Source organism: Morone saxatilis, unplaced genomic scaffold, assembly GCF_004916995.1.
Source record: "Morone saxatilis isolate NCDOM2014 unplaced genomic scaffold, NCSU_SB_2.0 Contig5, whole genome shotgun sequence".
NCBI classification, from domain to species: Eukaryota; Metazoa; Chordata; class Actinopteri; family Moronidae; genus Morone; species Morone saxatilis.
Genome location: NW_023340095.1, coordinates 15091084 through 15112826, shown reverse-complemented (window position 1 = coordinate 15112826; position 21743 = coordinate 15091084). Strand labels below are relative to the sequence as shown.

At 39.8% G+C, this 21743-nt stretch overlaps 1 protein-coding gene across 1 annotated transcript; it reads left to right on the top strand.

The window, feature by feature from the left end:
• The first annotated feature begins 5905 nt into the window (after window positions 1-5905).
• Window positions 5906-19338, top strand: LOC118338683 (protocadherin-17-like). The gene is made up of 4 exons (XM_035675962.1): window positions 5906-9452; window positions 10630-10688; window positions 10841-11010; window positions 17998-19338. The coding sequence occupies exons 1-4, from the start codon at window positions 6984-6986 to the stop codon at window positions 18573-18575; spliced, it is 3276 nt and encodes a 1091-aa protein (XP_035531855.1). The 5' UTR covers window positions 5906-6983; the 3' UTR covers window positions 18576-19338.
• Window positions 19339-21743: the final 2405 nt, after the last annotated feature.

Sequence of the window (21743 nt, the reverse complement as noted above, 5' to 3'; positions counted from 1 at the left end):
TTTTAAATTTTACAAAATAAAAAAGCAGGATAAAGTTTAAGCATATTTATTTATTATTAGCTTTATTTCCAGGTTGTTGGTAGGGATCTTGTAGCCCTTCTCAAAAACTACATTAAAGTAGTTGTACAAAAAAATCTTAAACTATGTTTTCCAGAGCTTTCAAATGTTTCCGTCTTCAGCAAATTGAGTTTCATCAGTTGTCATGGAGATTGTTCAGTTGTCATGTGACCGAAGTAGGAAACTTGCTGAACCCCTGTGTCTGTGCAAAGATTGTCTCAGGATGTCATCAGATTTTTATGTACTCCGGGTCAATGATCTTTGACCCCTTCCTAGTTGAGCACCGCTTTTGGTGTAGTGTTAACAGACAACTGATGTTGTCTCTTCATTCAGTCTCATGTCCATGCCATTTCATCAATATAGTGCTACTCCTGGCTGTCACATGGGGTGTCATAGATGACTCCAGTTCTTCATTCGAGGGGGGTCCTATCTTTAGGGTCTACCAGCACAGATCTTAAGGTGTTGAATGGTTTATGGTAAGTGCTGACTGCTTGTGACGTTGGCTAGATATTCTTACAGTACAAAAGGTTTGTCAGACGCAAACTGAGCTGCCAACCTGACTCAAAATGTCAGACTTAAAAATATCATATATTATATAATTATCAAACACAAAGATTGTTTCAGTAATTGTGTGTGTGTGTATTTAGGGTTGTTTTAAGATTTGAGGAGCAAATTGTTCCTGGAGTCGCTGAAGCTACATGGTAGGTTGTAGATTACTTAAGTTTAACAATTTGGGGCATGAGGTCATTACTGAGATGAATAATCAATGTATTTCTGTGAGGGTGATTCTTCCTGACGTCTGCAATATTATAGTCTTTCCAGCTCAGGCTATTTACAATTATCTGACTAATGTGTAATACAAATTCAGATTCTTTAATAAAACCTACTTGATTAAATGGTAAATAGTATGGATTGGCTGAAATATTTACGATGTGTGTTTGGTCACTGCTGCAATATTGTGACCGCGTGTGAAGTATCCATCTCTCATTTACAACTTATGAAGATTCAGAAGATAATATCTGAATAGTTAATGCAATCATTTTAGCATTGCTTTAACTACTTTGATTTAAAGATGTACACAAAGGTTGTAATTTGTGTTGTGATTTTTATGTTACTTTGCAGCCTAACAATGTTTATTTAACAAGTTTTACTTACTGACATTTTGGCTCTTTTTGCCTCCTGGCAAACATCACTGTATGTTCACAGTCTTTAATTTACTGTCATTCCAGAAACTCAAAGGATTGTCTGTTAATCACAGGTTATGGTGTTTGTTTTCTTGTTTCTCAAAATTGTATTCATGAGTCCAGTTGCAAATGTTTGATGTGAATTGAATGTGAATTATGTTCCAGAAAGTACCCGTTAGTTTTACAGTGCTAATGTGTTTTGTGTTTGGATCAGAGCAGTATATTACACGCTTGTTTTCCAGACTGATTGATGAGCAGGTAATTTGAGAGTTTTTAGGTGCATATTTGCATAAACCCTTTAAAAGGCACATTCTCAACAGACAGTCACACTCTTAGCTCCTTCCCCCACAAATGCAGATTAGGTTCAGAATTTATTAAACCCATCTTACCGACCACCAACCGAAACTCTACTGGATGCTATGCAGAATCCAAAATGCTTTCAAGTCAGACTTTCAGTTTTGATAATTTGGCAGAAGGTTGACTTAGCTCCTGGAGCCCCAGAGAGTTTCTCTACAAATCTAATGCAAAAACATCAACTCTTTAACCCATACGCTCTGGAGAGCAAGACTCCACTCCTGAGTTTTGATTCGGAATTGAAATGTTGGAGAATTGGCACACTGACCCTCGAGGATATGCATTCACATGCAAATTCACAGCTGGTGTGTAACAAAAATAATTTATTCGACATGTATCATGATAACAAGGCTTGTGAGATCTGTGAGGCTCATTTTGTTGCATCCACAGTCAGGCCAGCAGCTCTGCCTGTAAAGGTGGATGTGGAAGACCCACATGACAAGTGTCAACCTACAGAAATACAGGAATAATGGCCACCAGTGGAAAAGCCAGGTCTGATCGTACTGTGTAAATGACAAACTCTATTTCTCTTTCTCTCTCTTTCTCTACACACACACACATATATACATACATACAAGGTCACAGCAATTTAATGGTTGCTTTGTTTTGGTTGTTTAACAAGTGAAAACATTCAGCCAGTAAAGTGTGATTAGACTTTTACTACATGTCAGTGCAGCTAATTTAAAAAATACAATAAGACAAATAAGACAGAAAATAAGCTTAAATGATAAGGCTAGTGGTATTCTATCTTTTGTTATTATCAACAGGTCACCTACACACCAAGCCAATATACAGTTTAGCATTTAAATACTTATTTCACTATTTGTATTTCTTTTCATAATTATTATTTGCCTTTATAGCACAGAGTATGCCACTCTGGATTTCACCACATTAGTGTGTGAAAAATAGACAAACAGCTCGGTATGGTCGTTTTTAGCCAAAGTTAGTCCAATAGCAGTAAATAGAGTATTTGTTTGGGGCTATTTTCATACGTGGATTAATATACATTTGGTACGCTTGTTGGCTATGACAGCAGGATTGGTGAGGTTTAACTGAAAATAAACTACAGCACTCATGATCGTCTTAATGAAGGAACATACTACCTAGTGCAACCGAGCCAACACAGTCTTAGAGAAATTACATTTATATACATCTAATTTGCAACAGTAAATATGCTTTGAAGGAAACGTAATGCCAGGCTGGATTACGTTTTCTATGAACTAATGAGGAAATGTTAATTAACGTATCTGCCAAGTCGCACAAATTTTGATATCAGTAAAATGTTGTTTTCCACCAAAATATCCAACCTTGCAATATAATATCTGCTACTATGGCCTTTTTTTAGGGTTATGTTTAAGCACTCACAGCACTAAGACTGTGGTGAATGCGTTTTAATAAATTTAACCAAAACCATGATCTTTCCCTAACCATAAACAAAGCTTTTGTTGCCTAAACCCAACAACAGACGGGACTTAGGATATGAACCTCAATTCTGGCGTCACAGTCCTGTGCTTTGTATGCCCAACATCCATCCTGACCACCTCCCTTCGAGTCTTGTGCAGTAAATGTAGCGCTTCATTGGCTCAAAATGTTTGCCTCTGAACATAATACAGGCAGCACTTACATTTGTCACCTCGAAGTAACAATATAAACGTAACTTCTGCGAGACAACAAGAGTAGTTTTTGGTCATCAGTGGAGATCTATGGCTCAGAGGAAGAAACTACTGTATATCAGGCTTTAGATGTCTTCATGGCTGGTTTTGCCCTTGTTGTGGGATTTGTTGATGATAAGAAAAACATAGAATATCACAACAAGTATCCTTTAATTTAGGAAAAACAAAATTTTCACCACAAACGTTGAATTACTGAATTACTGGACACTCCATAAATGAATGATAATTAACTTATGAAGGAGTCAGTTCACAAAATAAACATTCTCCATCTTACCCTAATGATACTGAGTCATACATATAGTGCCAGTTTTGTCTGCTGCAGTTTCAAGATGTCCCATTCTGTCACCACCCTGACAGAATGGAAGAAAATTCAATTTTGTTTTATAGGTGGTCAAAACCTCTGGAAATTACATGCAACAGTAAATGTCCAATGTCCTGGTGGACTCTGGATGCATTCACAGACCTCTGTGAACAGTTTTCATCAACTACTCTCTACTAAGGACAGTGGATAGTATTTTTCTGTGGATTATCCAGAGCAACTGGGAAACTTCTTCTGAGAAACATGCTGCTAGTGAGTTTTTAAATATATTTTTCCATTGTGCTGGGCTGGCTGCAGAAGTATCACAGGTTGATTTCTCAAAACCTTGACACATGTGTGCGAACTGACCTTTTAAACTGGGTATTCTGCTGAGGAGTCATGACACATTATGCAAGGATATGGATCATTATTACAAGGTAGAAGATACAGATAATAGGGGGCTGTAAGAAGCAATATATATATATTTCATAACAATATTTATTTCTTATAGTAGTACTGGTGGTGCTAGTAGGATTACTATTAAATAAATTAACTTTTATTTGTGTTTACTTTGACAATCCTAAATTATGTTGTTGTTGTTTACACATCTTATTTATATTCAGTGACTAATTAAGATAATGTTCCTAAAACTCTGTTTAACGGTTAAAAAAACCTTGCCGTACATGTTCTTTTATGTGTGAAATGAACACTTTCACACAATGTCTCATGGAGAAATTTATTCCAAACAGAACTTGTTCTCACATGCATCTACTCTGCGGCAAAATTCAGTGACTTGTGTTGATGATGAGCCCCACTCACCACCATCAGTATTCCAGTGTGCTGCTTGAGGTGTGGTGCAACCATCAACGGGCGCAAAAACAGAATGATAAACAACTTAATCTCACCTCTAATCATGCTTGTGCGGAGTGGTAAGTCACATGAAAGAGATGTGAAGATATTGCGTGTATGCTTAAATGAGCATAGCTACTGCTTGTCATTTCAACCTCTGTGTGAATTACAACAGGTATGATTTTACACCGACAGAGTAATGTGCTTTCAAGTAAAAATCAATTCGTCATGAGACAACCAATGCAATCCGTGTGCTTTTACTGCCAACAAAAGCAGCAGAGATTGCGGTTCATTGCAGGGCAGGTGCGGTGGTCTCATTAAAGAAAGTTATCCATGACAAAGTTGTCAGCTTCAACAAAAACAAGGCAGTCAAAGCCACACATTAGGATGTGGCCTATTTATTATGGATATGAACCACCCTCTCATTCAGAGTTCAGATCATATTAAATGGTATGACTGTGACAATGCAGACACAATTGTCAATAGCAGTCCTTTCCTGAGGTTTTAACATAGAGTGAATGATAATTAGTTTCCCTTTGTTGTCCTTATCTCTTACCTGCAGAAATGGCCAATTTATGCAGGCTGCACCCTGGCCAGGCAAAGTTGATGCTCCCCAGAGGAGGAAAGCAGCCATGTTTCAGACAATGGGAATGAACTCGGGGACAACTCAAGGTTGATTTAGATCCTGGGCAACATGGAATTAAACGCGGAACCAGGCCACATGGTTCATGCCCTAATGTTGACTCAGCTTCCTCCTAGAATTACTCTCTATAGGACACCTGCATAACCAAGGAACCCCATGCGTCACAGAGATCTGGTCAAGTGAGAATAAAAATGCAAATGTCATATTGTTGAAATGCGGAGTGAATTAAATGTCAGTCCATCTTTTCAATATTAGATATGAGATTGATGTGGATAGGCTTTTGGAGACAAGTGTGATAGCTGCAGAAGGCAGGTTATACCAACAGCTGTGATATTTGAGCTGTGAAATAAGCCTTGTTTTTTCAGAAGCATAAGTAATTCTCTTATGTCCTTTACAGAGATAATCCTGAAAACACCCACAGTCTGTCTTTTATTCTATCTTCCGGCTCATAATGATAACAAGGTACAATGCAGGAGACAGGTGGTATTGTTTTCAATTATTGATAAGAATCTTTAGTTCTGAATATCCAAAGCTCCACTGATACTGAGAACATACCACTCTGAGGGGAAGAAACACAGTTAATCAAAAAGTCATCTTTAATTTTACAATTTTTACACCCCTCTGATCCACTCCCCCTTGACCACTTGTCAGGTCCTCACTGCCTGCACTAACATCCCAGCCAAACACATTTCATCGATCTATTCATAATCCCCAGTTCACATCCACACGTATTAGGAGCAACATCCACCACCAGCACGTTTTCCCTCTGATGCTGCTGCTCTGTGCGCGCACATCAGTAAATGAATCACGTAGCACTAGAACAGCCCTTCTTCATGCGATCTTGCCAGACCTACTGGAGAAACCCCCCCAAGGCAAGATCTGTCACTGTTCACTCATTTGCTGGAAGACGATCAGAAACTATGTTAAATGCACCAAGAAAGACACTGGAGTCTGTTATAAAGGCGTCGAGAGGATTCCGGTCAGATCTCACTGCGAAGGGAGCAGGTTTCAACAGTTGACGCGGAGAGAACTGAGCGCAGGAAAAAGCGATTAATTCTGATTATCTTAAATCTTCCAGCACCCCGTTTTCACGTTTTTTTTTTTTTTTTTAACGAAACGTTCACGGGGGATGTGCAGATGAGCATTGTCCGAATGAAGGATGCAAGCGCGCTGGGTCCAATTGGACTGGATTATGGGATTACTGGACTGATTATAGGACAATCATCGGGCAAAAGTCGCAGCCGCGCTATAGATGCTCTTGAATGACGGGAACACAAAAGGTTGGACAGGATTAACAGCTCTTGTGTGCTGCTTTTATTCCACTTTCTGGCATGGGTAGGTTGTGTATGCTACACGAGGAGAACCCATATGCAACAGTGTGCCGCACAGGAAAAAAGTAGATGCATTGTGAATGGTAACATCGGACAATGCTGCATTTTGAACGGGCATGTCAGTATTTGCTGTAGCCTAGGTGTAGATGTCGCATGAGGGCAATGCGCTTTTGTGAGCTACGGTCTAACCTTCACCACAGAGATTCAAACGCTTTAACCTTGGATGCAGTAGGGAATATTAATACTTTATAGTCATCGATTATTCATCAAGTCCCCCCGTAAGGAAAAAAAAACAAAGCATTTCTCGTACACTATGTTGAATTTGATGTTTAATTCATGCATTAGGTGTCGTCGGGCGGTCATCTTTGTTTACAGAAAGAGTTCATCATAGCCGAACGGCATGTGAAAGAGGTTAAAATACCGAGTAAATGGCAATAACGATTCACAAATCGATTTAATACTCAATTAGTGTGGGATCGGCGTCAACCACATGCCGGGTTTGGGTTTAGTCCTCTAGGTTTGCCGTAATCAACAGGTTGAAAGTCAACGAGGATCTTTTTTCTGTCTGCCACTACCGCATATCCAGTTGAAGGGATGCGTCTCTCTGTACCCATTTTCTTTCTGCTGTGGGTTAAAGCCCTGACATTGAAAAATCTCAATTATTCTGTCCCGGAGGAGCAAGGACCTGGCACTGTTATAGGTAATATAGCAAAAGATGCCGGGTATGGGACCATGGAGAGAGGGAAAAAATCTAACTTCAGAGTCCTGGAGAATTCTGCACCACATCTGGTGGATGTTGACCCGGAGAGTGGACTAATCTTCACCAAACAAAGGATTGACAGGGAAACGTTATGCAGGCGCAACCCAAAGTGCCAGCTTTCTATGGAGGTGTTTGCCAACGACAAGGAAATATGCATGATTAAGATTGATATACAGGACATAAATGACAACTCGCCCAGTTTTCCTTCAGATCATGTTAATATTGATATTTCAGAAAACGCAGCTGCTGGAACACGCTTCCCTCTGACTATTGCACATGACTCAGATTCTGGGGAAAATGGGATAAAGACCTACCAGGTCACAAGAGATGATTACAATACATTTTCTTTGGATTTAAAAGTAAGAGGCGATGGGACCATATATCCAGAGCTGGTGGTTCAGAGACCTCTGGATAGGGAGGATCAGAGTCATCACACCCTTCTCCTCACAGCAATTGATGGCGGGGAGTATCCAAGATCAGGCTCCATGCAAATCAACGTCAGGGTGACTGACTCGAATGACAATAGCCCAGTTTTTGAAAAATCCTCCTATGTGATTGAGATTCCAGAGAATTCACCTCCTGGGAAAGTCCTCATAGATCTAAACGCCACTGACCAAGATGAGGGAAGCAACGGGCAGGTGGTCTATTCCTTTACTGGATATGCTTCTGAGAGAATCCAAGATTTGTTCTCCATTGACCCCAATACTGGCGTCATCAAGGTCCAGGGAGAAATTGACTATGAAGAGAATCCAATCATAGAGTTTGATGTACAGGCTAAGGATCTCGGGCCCAACCCGATACCAGGCCACTGTAAGATTACTGTCAAAGTGCTTGACAAAAATGACAACTCGCCAATAATAAGTTTTGTTTCTGTTCGGCAGGGAGCCATCAGTGAGGCAGCACCTCCAGAATCTGTCATAGCGCTGGTGAGAGTGACAGATAAAGATTCTGGCCGAAATGGTCAACTTCAGTGCAGGGTGCTTGGAAATGTACCCTTTAGACTACAGGAAAACAATGATAATTTTTACACGCTGCTCACAGACAGACCCCTGGACAGGGAAATGAAAGATGAATACAATGTAACAATAGTGGCGAGAGACAATGGGATCCCTTCTTTAAACTACACTAAGTCGTTTACTGTGAAAATCTTGGATGAGAATGACAATGCACCACGCTTTACAAAGACAGTGTATGTGCTACAGGTACCTGAGAACAACATCCCAGGGGAGTATTTGGGCTCTGTTCTGGCCCACGACCCAGATGTAGGTCGAAACGGGACCGTGTCGTACTCCATTCTGCCTTCACATATAGGAGATGTTTCAGTGTACACCTACGTGTCTGTTAATCCCACCAATGGAGCCATATATGCCTCACGGTCTTTCAATTATGAGCAAACGAAATCCTTTGAGTTCAAAGTTCAAGCTAAAGATGGAGGATCCCCTCACATGGAGAGCACTTCTACAGTCAGGGTCAACGTCCTTGACGTCAACGACAATCTGCCAGTTATTATTTTACCCCTTCTGCTGAATGATACAGCAGAAATCCCAGTGCCTAGAAACGTAGGTATCGGATACATTGTGGCCACAGTGAAAGCGGTAGACCATGACCATGGAGAGAGTGGCCATTTGACCTATGAGATCACAGAGGGAAATGATGACCACCTGTTTGAGATGGATCCAGTGGGGGGAGAGGTCAGAACTGCCCATGCTCTTTGGGAAGAGGTCGCCCCAGTGGTTGAGCTGGTGGTGAAGGTAACTGACCATGGCAAGCCCCCCTTATCTGCCGTGGCTAAGCTGATCATTAAGGCGAACACAGAAACGGCAGCAGGAGGGGGTTCCAGTGCGAGCGGGGAACAGCAGCACTGGGATGTATCCCTGCCCCTCATAGTTACCCTCTGCATTATCTCTGTCATGCTCTTAGCAGTCATGACCGCCATCGCTGTCAAGTCCAAGCATCAAGATAAGGAGACTGGGAATTATAACTGCCGCATGGCTGAGTACTCCAATCCTCCAGTGGGGAAAGGCAAAAAGAAAAGGATCAACAAGAGTGACATCATGCTGGTGCAGAGTGAGATGGAGGAGAGAGATTCTGCGAGCCGGATGAATGTGGTGAGCAGCCCTTCTCTCATCACATCGCCAATATGTTTTGACTACCAGAGCCCTCTGCCACTCACGCTGCCCAGGTCAGAGGTCATGTACCTGAAAACCACCCCAAACAGCCTGACAGTCCCCAGGGCAGGTTGCCACTCCAGCTTCGCCGGGCTTAGCACAGACACTCCAGCGAATAGGATGTCAGTGATACAGGTAAGGAGGATGCTGCACTGTATTCTTTATCTGCCCTTTATTCTCGCTTATCTGCACACGCTGCTTTGCCATACAAATCTGACAAAAGAAAAGTAATCGTCTGAAAAAGAGAAACTCTGTCACTGTGAGCAGACATCATTATTATTGCTTTTTCTTTCCCTGTTATGAAACTGTGAAATATTCTCTGCATGATCTGACAACTTAGCATTGGAATGTATTAATGTGTTGTAAATGGCATTTCAGTAAAGAGAGCCCCTTCTAACTGCATTTGAGGAATCAGATTGATATTATAGAAAGTGCTCCACTGCAAGTCTTCTCTTGCAAAATGGTACAGGTGGTCTGCATAATCAGAAAGTCCTCTCAGTTAGACATGCAAACAGTGTGAGTCTTGAACAAGGCTGCTGTGACCCTGCCAGATCCACTGCTATAGAGTGAAAACAAAACCCTGCCTGAAATGTGGGATTGGACAGGTGTTTGAGCAGCTTGTCCGATCACATTACTGAACCAATGTGCACCAGACAGCTAGATGCACACAGCATAACCTTACAATCGCATTTTTCGCTCTCAACAAATGTGGGCCAGATCCACCCATCCGCATCCAAAGTTGGCACGATAAGGCCATTAATAGGGTCCAGCCTTGCCTTGTAGAGATGGTGGGGTTGTGTACACGAGCCAGCTAACATGCTAATTTGACAGCATGGGCTTGTCGTGATGTTTAGCACAGCAGAATTATCTGTTGTAAACGATGTAAATATCTAGGACAGTCTCACAGACAGTCTCATTTGGAGATGATAACACAGATGACAAGGCCTGGCACTGTCACCAGTCACTAGGGTATGTGGGTGTGATCAACACAAACACATTATTCTCAAGATAGGGGAAAAGGATGCTGATGACAGTGGCTAATGCTTTTCTCCTTTGCCTTGCCAAGGAGTCACATATGGTCACAATGGAGATTTGTTCTTATCATGCCGTCAATATTGGCAGTTGCTCTTTGGCTTTTATTTAATTTTTTTATTATTTCTTTCAGGTGCTACAATGAAGGTATAAGAATCTGAAAAACTGACAATACTATTTCTTTTCCTGTCTGAATTTCATATTACTCAGGCTATTGTTGAAAATTGCATGAAACATTTAACATTGCCAATGCAAAATATTGTTTTCCTTTCATTTGTAGACGGAAAATTTCCCCTCAGAACCCAATTATGCTGGCAGCAGGCAGCCATTTGTTCAAAGGTAAGAGCTCTATCCAAAAGCTTCCTGACCAGTGCATTTAGCTTCCTCATCCTTGTATCAAGCCAGCTGACTATGGCTATCAAATAGGATCGCTCACGCAGAGGTAATGGCAAGTTATGTTTTTTTTTCTCCCTCCTTCTATTCTGCTGCAGCTCAACATTTAAGGATGCAGAACGAGCAAGCCTCCGAGACAGTGGCCATGGTGATAGTGACCAGGCTGATAGTGACCAGGATACTAATAAAGGCTCACACTGCGACACGTCTGCTAGGGAGGCCCTCAAGATGAAAGCAACAGCAGTTAATGGCCAGCCTTTTGAACAGGGTGAGTGGATGCTCTCTCTTCCTGACATCTTGAAGATGCCTAACTGACTCTTGTACCAGTCATTGTTTATACTTTATGCACCAACACATGCACGCATTCTCACTGGTGTTTAAGTGGAGGTCCCCCGGCCCCTGGGTGCAGCCAGCACAAATATTTAAAGCCAGGGTAGGTAATGTATTTCAGGTGGATTTTTGGAATATTTGCTTAAATTCCCTTACCGAAAGCTAGTTGCTAGTTGTGTTACCTACCCTAGGTTTTACATGGAAGTGGTAAATCCACACTGTTATTAGATGCAGGTAGTGTTACTTTGCACCGCTTTACATCGCAGACAGCCTGAGCTATGTTTCAAAGATGACATGAAGGCACCAGAGTGGAAGGTAGATGGTAGTTTTAAAGGATAAAAGAGTCCATTGGCTGAAGGTAGAATGTTCACACATCTTCTGTCTGATTTTGCCATCAAACAAACTCATATGCATGGCAAAGTGTACCTCCGTCTGTGTCTCTTTTGATCATGTCATTATTTGAACACAGATTCACTGCATGCATGTCTTGAATAACACGACAGAGACAAGAAGAAGATAGACACTTGCAGTGCAAGATGACAGGTATATCTGGTGCAACATGACAGAGTGTTTCCACCTTTTGCTTGGAAAGATTTTCTCAGTTATTATCGGGTTTTCAGTGGTTACACTGTTTTGAGAGGAGCTTCTCTTTACAACTGAAAATAGAAATGTTAAATTTTATTTCACAAATCTGAAACGATCCACACTGCCAGGAGTATAATCATAGATGATTGTCAATCTGTTGCAACCCGCCTGACCTGATAGGGACTGATATATTTAGCTATTGTGGATATAAACTGAAGATATGAAAGCTATTCTCACTGGTAAGAAGAAAGATAACGGGGACTTGAGTGAAGTGGTGATGTTTTTCATTTCCTTGTGTGAGCCTTGGAACAGAATGGCTCTGGTCATCAGGTCCCTATGCAGTACTTTCCACACCATTTACATTGCTATGAACTGTTTGTTTGTGGCATGCTCAGGAGGGCAGAGATGGAAACACTCTTGTGGCTGCCAGAAGGATGTGTGAATCTCTCTCTCTCTCTCTCTCTCTCTCTCTCTAGCTTTCTCACTTTTATGTGTATGTGCAAGTGTGTTTGTATGTGAGTGTGTGTGTGTGCAGACTGTGAGGAATTATGGCAGACCAAACTTGACTCTGTGGGAGGTGTAAATTCAATCACAATTTTTTCGCCGCACATTTCTGAATCTGATTCAGCCCAAGTTCTAAGGCCAATCAAATGGACACATATTGAAAGAGATGTTTTGTACATGCTAGACTGAATATTTACAAGTGCAGCGCTGATGCTTGCTTGACAGGAGTGTCAGTTAATTTATAGGCCTGCTTACGTAGGATAAGAGAAATGCAAAGAAGAAAGTAGGCCGTTTCTTTTAATATTAATAGGTTTTTGCTAATGCTCCTTCTGTTTGCACATGAGAAATGTAGTTAAAAACAGAAATGAATGGTTTTCTCTCTCTGAGTTGGTCAGTTGAACATTAAATGGTGTCACTGTCTGCTGACTACTAGATAGGGAGATTTACATTATGCACCATATGTTAGACTTGATCACACTAAAACATCCCCCTCCAACCCACACACTCCTTTTGTATCTTGTTCACACACACACACACACACACACACACATACATACATACAGGTACATGTATTGAACAACAAAGCCACTGTTGTGCAGATTTTGACAAGATAGCACTATTATCCAAAATGGAGACACCACAGAATTTTAGTTCCAAATGCACCAACACAAAAGCTTGTGGGTTAAGTAGTATTGCTTTTATGTCTTTACCTTTACCATCCCTCTAGTCTCCCGGCTGCTTTGATACAGGTAATATATGCACCTGTGCAGCTTCCACTATCATGCACTCTGAATATTTATTAACTCTCACAGACACCAGATGCACAGTGGGTATGTTGCTAGGCTTTCTCTGATTCTATTTATAATGGGCAGGCAGTTTCTTTGTTTTTGAGAACATGTTATTGTTCCATCCACAGTTGCCCATAAGATCACAGCTACTTTGTCACTTTGTCATGATTCTATTATGTGACTATGTAAATGCAGTGGACTATATAAGGCCATTGTGTAACTCTGTAATTTTAGGGCTATTATTCAACAAATTTTTATTCAGTGATGGAATGGAAAATGGAAATGGAAAGCCAATGACAGGCACAATAGATGAAAGCCCCCTCATTTCCTCATCCTCTTCCCTCTGCATTTTTGTTTTTAAATAATATAAATGATAACGCTACTAGGAGTACTGTGATACATTTATTTTTTTCCTGAATTGTTATATGTAGTTAATAGCTTTTTATACAGTGTTACAGAAAAACTGCAGCATTTGATCATTAAGGTGTGATTATGACAGGGAAAAGAAGAGAAATCTTTATCTCTTGTAAGCTTTAAGAATTCATTTAATGTTATGTAACCATGCAGACACTATCCTTAAATTGCTTTTGGTTGTATAGTGAGAAATATAGCACAATGACAAAAATACCTTTCTGTGTCTTTGCTGAACCTTCTTAGCACATACATCCCTTTGCATCAGCATCATCTGCTAGCTCCTCTGCAGCGGTGATAGGTACCATGGAAATGAATTCAGCATCTCTCGGCTTCTCCTTGGTTATGATTATTGTTCTGGCCTCGTGTATCCGTGCCTAAAAAATACTTTTCTCTGTGGCGCTAGCAGAAAGACGGAGAAACACAAATGCACGGGGCACAGAACTGTAATCTGGGGTGTAGATGCTTCAAAGCGTACCACTTATAATATGCAGGATCTGTGTTGCGCTTTTGCCAAATCAAAGCCATCATTTAGTTCTCCCTTTTGATGTAAAATGCATTTTGAACTCAAATGCCTATTTCGTCTTGATCTTAGTCCTGCCAAAGATAGCACCAGAATGGTTTATGCTTTGAATGTAACAATGTAAGTTCACATAATATGTAACATGACAGGGAAAAGAAATTACAGTATGTAGCCTAGAAATTGCATTTGTTTTGGACATCTAGGTGTAAAAACAGCTTGTACGAATGTGTAGTTATATGCAAACAGGCACAGTTACGCTTTGTTGCACCACAAACTTAATCCCGAGGTTATCAGCCAATCAGTTATTAAAAACAGACTTTAATGCTACTACTTTACTACAGCTTTACTACCACCACCTTTAGTTAGCACCTGATAAAACATTTAGATATAATTATGATCATGATTGTTATTTTGCTTTAAACCCATGACTTCATTTATACCACACAAGACATTCTCAAATTTATTTCATTTCAGTCTCCTTTATTCAACCAGATAAAAGTCTCGTTAAAATTAAACTCTCAGAGGGCAGCATAAAAAACATTGTTACAACAATAAATACAAACAAAACATAAAAGACAGCTGTCACACACTACAAAAGAGTTAGACAAGTGTACACAATATCCGACCAAGATGTGATAAAAGAATATAGCAAATATCCAGTTAAGATGTGTAAACAGATTTGATTTTCTAAAACTATCTCAAATAATGTAAAATATGTAAATGTAAAGGCAAAGTGTGCTATTTTCCAGATGCTTGAAATTGCCACCAAATTCTCTGACATATTCAGAGCATATTACTGAATGTATTGCTTATCAGACTTATGATAATATCACCACTTTGCTTTGAATAAATCAGCACCATCCATATATTATTCCATAGCTTTTAAATAGATACTAATAAAGTTTTCGAATTGTCTGTCAAGTTACATTTTGTCAATCTGTTGTGTTATTTGTCCAACAAACTTATTTGATTTTATTTAGAGAGAAACCACATTCTTAAGTAAACCCTAGAAGGTGGATAGTGCACACATCCAATCCCAGTTGAGTAAGCTGCAGAACAAAAAACTGCTTACAAAGGAAAAGGAGAGGTTTTCTGCACTGTGAAATTGGCACTCTCCGCCCAAAAATGTATGTATTGGTGCAATGTTTCGACATGCAAAGTCTTTCTCTGACAAACATCGATGTGAACATTAAGCAGGCTACATATGCAGACACAGCACCTTCAATTATCCCATGATACAATGACAACCCATTCTCCTAAAATAATTTACTGCACACATAAAAACACATAATATCCTAAAGAAATTACTGTAGCCCATAGAGGACATATGTCATACACATTATTTGATATTTTTACAGTTTTTTGCAGAAAATGTAGAATTGCCTTTTCCTTTTCAGCATTCTTAATGTAAGCTTTCTTTATTAGATCTCTAAAACAGTTATGGTGTAACATTAACAGCCCCATTTACCATGCTAAATTTCCGTCCAGTCATAGAATAATTAACAGTTCCATTTTGTCCGATGCCTGCAAGTGTGTGTGTGTGGGTGTGTGTTTGCGTGGGCGTTCATGGACTTTGAGCAGCATTATTTCAGAGTGGTGGCCTGTACTTTGCAAATGAGCTCGCAGTGTGGCACATGGTACTGCTTTTCACATCTCTTGAGGGTTGTGGCGCAGAGACAGTATGTTTTTATTTTATTTTTTTTAACTTCCACCCCTTGGGTTTGTGCATCCTGCAGCAAACTGGCCGAGGCTGGTGTGCGAAGGAAAGGTACTGTTGTTGCCTTTGAACAAGAGGATCTCCCCACCTCTTCTAGGAAGAGCCTCATCCTGTGGAGCTCCCCCTTGTTCCAGGCTGATATTCTCATCCTCATCAGCGCCAGGTTTGAAAATGAGATCAAGTGCCTCATTCACAGTTAGTCACTCTCTACTCCTTGTCTTTGATATCACATAATGGCATGTGAGCAAGATGGAGAAGCCTTATTTATAGACCAAAGCTATGAGAGCTGATCAGTGAAGTATCAAGCCATGTTGTGATTGGATGAAATATTGTGGATATTCCCATAAAAAAACAGGTTTAATGATTTGGTTGGAATTTTTGGGCTCCGTGGGAGGAGGACACAGATTTATGAGAGAGAAAGGATGTAAAGTGACTGTATCTGGATGTGGAAATTATTTATATTTTCTGTGATAACATTTTACAAGGAATGTTCCTGCAGAAGATACACCTACATAGAGGGGAGATTTTGTTGTGTGTGTTGTCTTTGTCTTTGTGTGTTTTACTGGCTCATTTATTCATTTCTTATAGTTGGGGATTGTTGACAGGAAACACACTGTACACAACCTCAATAAATAACCAAATTCTGATTGATTCAGCAATCATTATTTTAATTTCTGAACTAGGTTAAAGGATGTCACCACAACCCAATGGCAATCACAGCAAAGAAAACACATTTATTAGAGTAAAGTTAAATCAAGCATCAGAACAACAGGAGGAATACATTCACTTTTACAAATTAAATTGCTGTTTCGTTTGAATGTATAACAAATGAAGGAAAACTGTCATTTAATACCAATTTACAAAGACTTGTTTGACATTTTTGCTTCATGCCTCTACATGCAAAATACCTCGATGCATCATTGTCAAATTAATTTTGATCGCGTAATGTAATGGCTACAGAAAAAAAATAAAACCTTCTACATCATAACACCATGGAAATTGGCTCCTTCTATGTGTCATTCTCCCTGTGCTCATTCATGTCTACCAGGGTTAGATGTGGTGTGAAATGTAAACGACTGAGTTACGGCACAAAGATAGAGCCTTACCCATGGCTCCACTTTCTTTTTCTACTGGCACTAATACACAGTCACTTGCACATGCTGTACAGTCCTGTGGCATCTGGCTTTGTGTTCAGCATCAACTAATGCAGCTGAAGCTACTATGGTCATGGAATAATCAGTAAACCACTTCAATCAAGAATGTGCTGTCAATAATAAAAGGTTGTGTGCTTTCTTTGCTTCAAGTTACATAAATGACCACCCCTCAATTTGAAATTCTGCCACTAATAGTGTTAATGTAGTGGCACTGAGGTCATACTTACAATGTGGACGGTATTTATGGGTCATTGTTTTTCATTTTCGTCAATTCTCACCAAGGGGTATCCAGATTTGGTTTTATAGAAGCACATGAGCTCAATTGATTTTCTATTTTTAATGTTTCCACATATCTAAAAGTAGTTGTGTTTCTTGCTTCAAGAAGAACCTCAGTTTAGGGTAAACAAGGTCCTCCTGGGGCAAGAACAGGTCACAATAAATGTCCACTGATGCGAAGTGCAAATGGAGTCCTTCAAAGTAATTATTTCCAAAATCTTAATTCTAACAGAAATTTAATCTGAATATCCAAAATTAACACATTTTAATGACTATATATTATTTTTGGAAAAAATACAAAACTTAAAATAATGAGCCCTAACAATATAATAACCAACAATATTCTAACTGCAGAATTTCTCACCACTTTCTGCTCAGAAATGGTGAATATCACTCATGCAAATTGCTCATGCAAGTTCCACAGTTGTTTTTCTGTTAATTTCACACAAACTGCTGCTGCTGCTGGAAATGTAAATGAGAAACACATCACTTCCTCTGCACCAGATGATATTTTCCAGGAAACACCTACACAGGTTGTGGAAAATATCAGTGAGAAAAGGTTTCATGAATAGGTTAGCTCACTTGTTTGCTACATTGACCCGGAAAGTTAAAAAAAACAAATTCACTTTGTATGACGTTGTTTTATGATTGCATTCTCAGAGTGATTTCTAGAATAGAAAAAGCCTGTACTTTAGTATATCAGAACAACATTGCTAAATTTGCATTTACCCATAGCTGTTGCAACAGGCTGCTGGTTCTTATTTTTATTCCAGTGATGCATACTAAATAACATGTATCAAGAATGATACTATAGTTAGTGGTAGGATTTTAATAGTACTGGAATTTGTGTGTGTTGGAGTGTTTTATTATTGTAGCTCATCCTTCAAAATGTCATCTACATTTTCTTCTAGGTTGTTTATTCCTCCCCCAGCAAGGTCCAATAACAAATGTTTAACTGTTTTTGCAGAGCAAGACAAATCAGTCCACTGCACCGATGAATGTCGTGCACTGGGACATTCTGACAGATGCTGGATGCCAAAGTTACGGGTAGGAAGCCAAGCAGACAGCGCCGATAATCGCACCAACCTTTTCATCCCTGTGGGAATGGATGCCATGGTAGAGACAGAGATTTATGGCACCATCAGCTGCAGCAGCAGAAAAACCCTCAGCACGTTTGGAAAGGAACAGCGGGACAGTACAATCCTTGTGGCCAATGTCAAACCTTACTTAAAATCGCAGCGTGCACTAAGCCCACCGCTGCAGGAGAGTCCATCTGCGTCCAGTAGTCCCACCAAGAGTAGTATGCCCCTGGTCTTGGCCAACCAAGAGTCCATAGAAGAGAGGGAGGGTGGTTCAGACATCAGTGCCTATGGACCTCCAGATGGCCAGTGCTCCCCACTGCACACTGAATTGGAGGAGCCCTCCTACCTGACCTGCGAGCTCAGGCCTAAATCCCTGTCAAGCAGTCTCATTCACAGCTCTGTCATCAGCCAGGAGTGTGGGGGGTCAGATTGTGCTCTCGACCCGCGGGACTCCGGCAACTGACAGGTCATATAATCCCCGCTTGCCCTCACCTGCCAGGGGTGTGATGATGATATCACAGATTAATGACCAAGAGGTGATTTATTTTGACCCACAGAGGTGTCCAGACACGCATTGTATAACCAAAAACCATCTGCTTTGTATGTTTTTTTGAGTTTGTGACTTGTTGTGTTTAAGTGAAATATGTGTCCTTGACTGCTGTGAAGGTTTTTGGGGGAAAATCAGTGCTTACCTGACTTCAAGTGTTTTCACGGTGTACTGTACCTGTCAATTTAGATGTCTGTATTTTACACATTTCAAGCTCCAATTTTGTGAGGCTGTTGAACAAATTGCTACTGTTAAGCTATTGAGTCCTGTCTGCTTTTGTACAGTGAAGCTTTCTGTCTCCATTTAGTGTATAAGGAACATCTCTTTGAATATCACAGGCAACTGAAATACATATCAGTGACGTTAAATACAAAAGTGAAGTGTCTTATGAACTGTTAATGGTGGTGCAACAGGGAATGTCCCTTTTCATAAAACCATTTAAGGTTCCTATAAAAACAATTTTTTAAGAATGTATTTGTAATTTTATTGTTGTCCTCTACAGTTTATGTGAAAATAAGCTGAGCTTACACGTGAATGTGGGCTACTGTACTTGTTGTGTATTTTATTAAATTTGTATACACTGTGTGCATGGAAGGCAATTATTTTTGAATGGTGACAACTTCTGAAGCTGTCATGTTTTTATGTGAGAGAAGTGCATTTATGTCTACAAGGTGCTTAATACGTGTTAATGACAAAAAGCTCTCTGCAAACGTGCCAACTTTAGCTATATTCTGTATACCAGCACATGTTATTTGCAGTAGTGTAGATCTTAGTTAGGGGGACTTCAAAAGAAAATCACAATCAACCTTTTACACCCCTCTTTATTTTTAAGAACTCAAACTGGCAGTTTGTTAGTTCAACCAGCAGAAGATGAGTTGACTTCCTCTGCTCAATGCTTATATTAGAAGTATATGTACCATAAGGTGGAGATGGAAAGCCTGCTCAGGCTTTTTGTACTCTTACTCTCAAATAATTCAAAGCCATCAGGGCTGCTGTCAGTTAATGTCTACTTGTGATTCTAGGTTTATTTATGAATTTGTCTGACAAATGACGAGACATGAATTTAAAAAAAAGGAAAAACTTAACATTCAGCTGCAACTGGCATTTACAAGCAAAGACTATTTGCAATTCTTTGATTAGATAAAATGAAATTTTAATGATCCCTGTGGGGGAAAGTGGGTCATTGCAGCAGCAAAGGACTGAACAAATAGTGCTTTAAAGGTTATCACAAGTAGATACAAGATACAAGAGAATTATACAACAAATACAACATATTCACTGAAGAGATTTCAAGGTTTGGAGGTATTGGTGTCTGGAATTTCGTAGCCATTGCACAAAAATGTCCATGTTTTTCTCTCTTTCTCATAATATTTACGAAAGCACGTGTAAAATTGCTGTTTTTATGTATTGTTCACTGTATACCATTCAATCAAATCTAGGAAGGGTAGGTGTTGTGACAAAAGGTCATCGTCTGCAGATGCATTAGAAGAGCCTAAACCGCTGCGATCTATCTATTCGCTCTTTACTTCCCAGACATAACCTGTTTATTTAAACGTGGCTGCTTCTATTTCATACGAGCAGAAGACTGGGACAAAAATGTTGCTGCGACCAAAGTAATGCTATTTAGAAAACTCTGAGCATATCCACTACATTTACTTGACATAGTCTATATAGAAGGATAAACATGGATGTATGTTTACCGAGATAGATCAATAAAACCTAGGAATCCTGCAAATGTAGAAATGTTTTCTGTTTTTCATCTGTAAAACAATCACACAAAAGCCTCCTGTTTCCTTTTACTTAGTTTAGTTTAGTTTCTCCATCTGGAGACACTGACTTCTTTACCCTGGCTCGGTGAGCGGTTTGAGAATGGCTTGTTTTTCATGAGCTTGGGATAACAGAATCCTGTCATCTACTGAGAGCTGACTATAAGTACGACTCAGTTTCTCCTCAGGGAAAACACATTAATTTGGATTTTGATTTGCATTTGTTTTGGTGCTGGTATTGACACAATTCCAGACCTAGATGTCTCATCTCAGCAGGCAGCTCTGATGAGCTCATCTGCATAAGTTGAAATACTCTTTGAGAGGGAGATTGCGTGGGTCACAGCAACTCATCCCATTGAAATACAGACAGAAACATCACATCATTTTATCTGTATCAGTCCCAGGGTTTCAGAACACGGGGGATGAAGACAGGTGAGCAGAATGTCAAGTAGAAAAGGGTTGAACCATTTGCTGCGACACTTACTCCTCCAATTTTTTAACACTATATCATTGTTTTGAATCACAAGGATGTAAAGCAGGTTAAACTTCCACTTCTGTCATAATTATGCTAAATTTGCTTTGAAGCAAACCCTCCCTTAATTAACACTGTACTACAGTACAGCTGTTTGACAAAAAGTGCTATGTTGTTGAGAGGAGCTGAATGCAGATTAAGGACTAGCATGCAGTGTTGGATGAATATGACTTGTCTCTCAGAATGATTACAGTCACAGTGAAAGGGAATTACAGACAATGAAACTGATCTGTGTAATACCTCCATTCTTCTACATTTTACATACACAAATGATCTATTCAGATGAAAATGGAATGAGCAGTGTACCATTCAGTTGTAAAAAATTGACATGCTCACCCTGAGTACTTAAGCTTTTAATTCAATAATTCAATAACACAGCCGATTAAGAGCTTGTCTTCCACCTCCACCAAATGCTATGGGAGATGGTTCCACTTGGCTGAGAACTGTTGGTGGGGAAACAACAGTGAACACAACACATAAACAATATTGAGAGTGTAGTTTTCATTTTAACTGAGAGATGTCATTGTACACAGCGTGCATTCCTTTAGGGCAAAAATATTAAAATGCTGCTTCTAGGTTTATTTGCATATTTGTGTTAAACGGAGAAAACAAACTAGCACATAAATAGCTAAAACTGTACCCAATTAGGTAATGTAAATGTGACGCCTCTGAATTTAATGTTAAAGAGGTGCTACTGCTGTGAGAATGACTTTGTATAATGCACACTATTAATTTATTTGTTCAGGAATTCATTAACATGTGCATTCATTTTTAATGAAATTATTT

Coding starts and splice junctions, on each gene's coding strand:
- LOC118338683 (XM_035675962.1), top strand. CDS start 6,984: ATGCGTCTCTCTGTACCCATTTTCTTTCTGCTGTGGGTTAAAGCCCTG. Junction 10,689..10,840: donor AGGCAGCCATTTGTTCAAAG/GTAAGAGCTCTA, acceptor ATTCTGCTGCAG/CTCAACATTTAAGGATGCAG. Junction 11,011..17,997: donor TGGCCAGCCTTTTGAACAGG/GTGAGTGGATGC, acceptor CTGTTTTTGCAG/AGCAAGACAAATCAGTCCAC.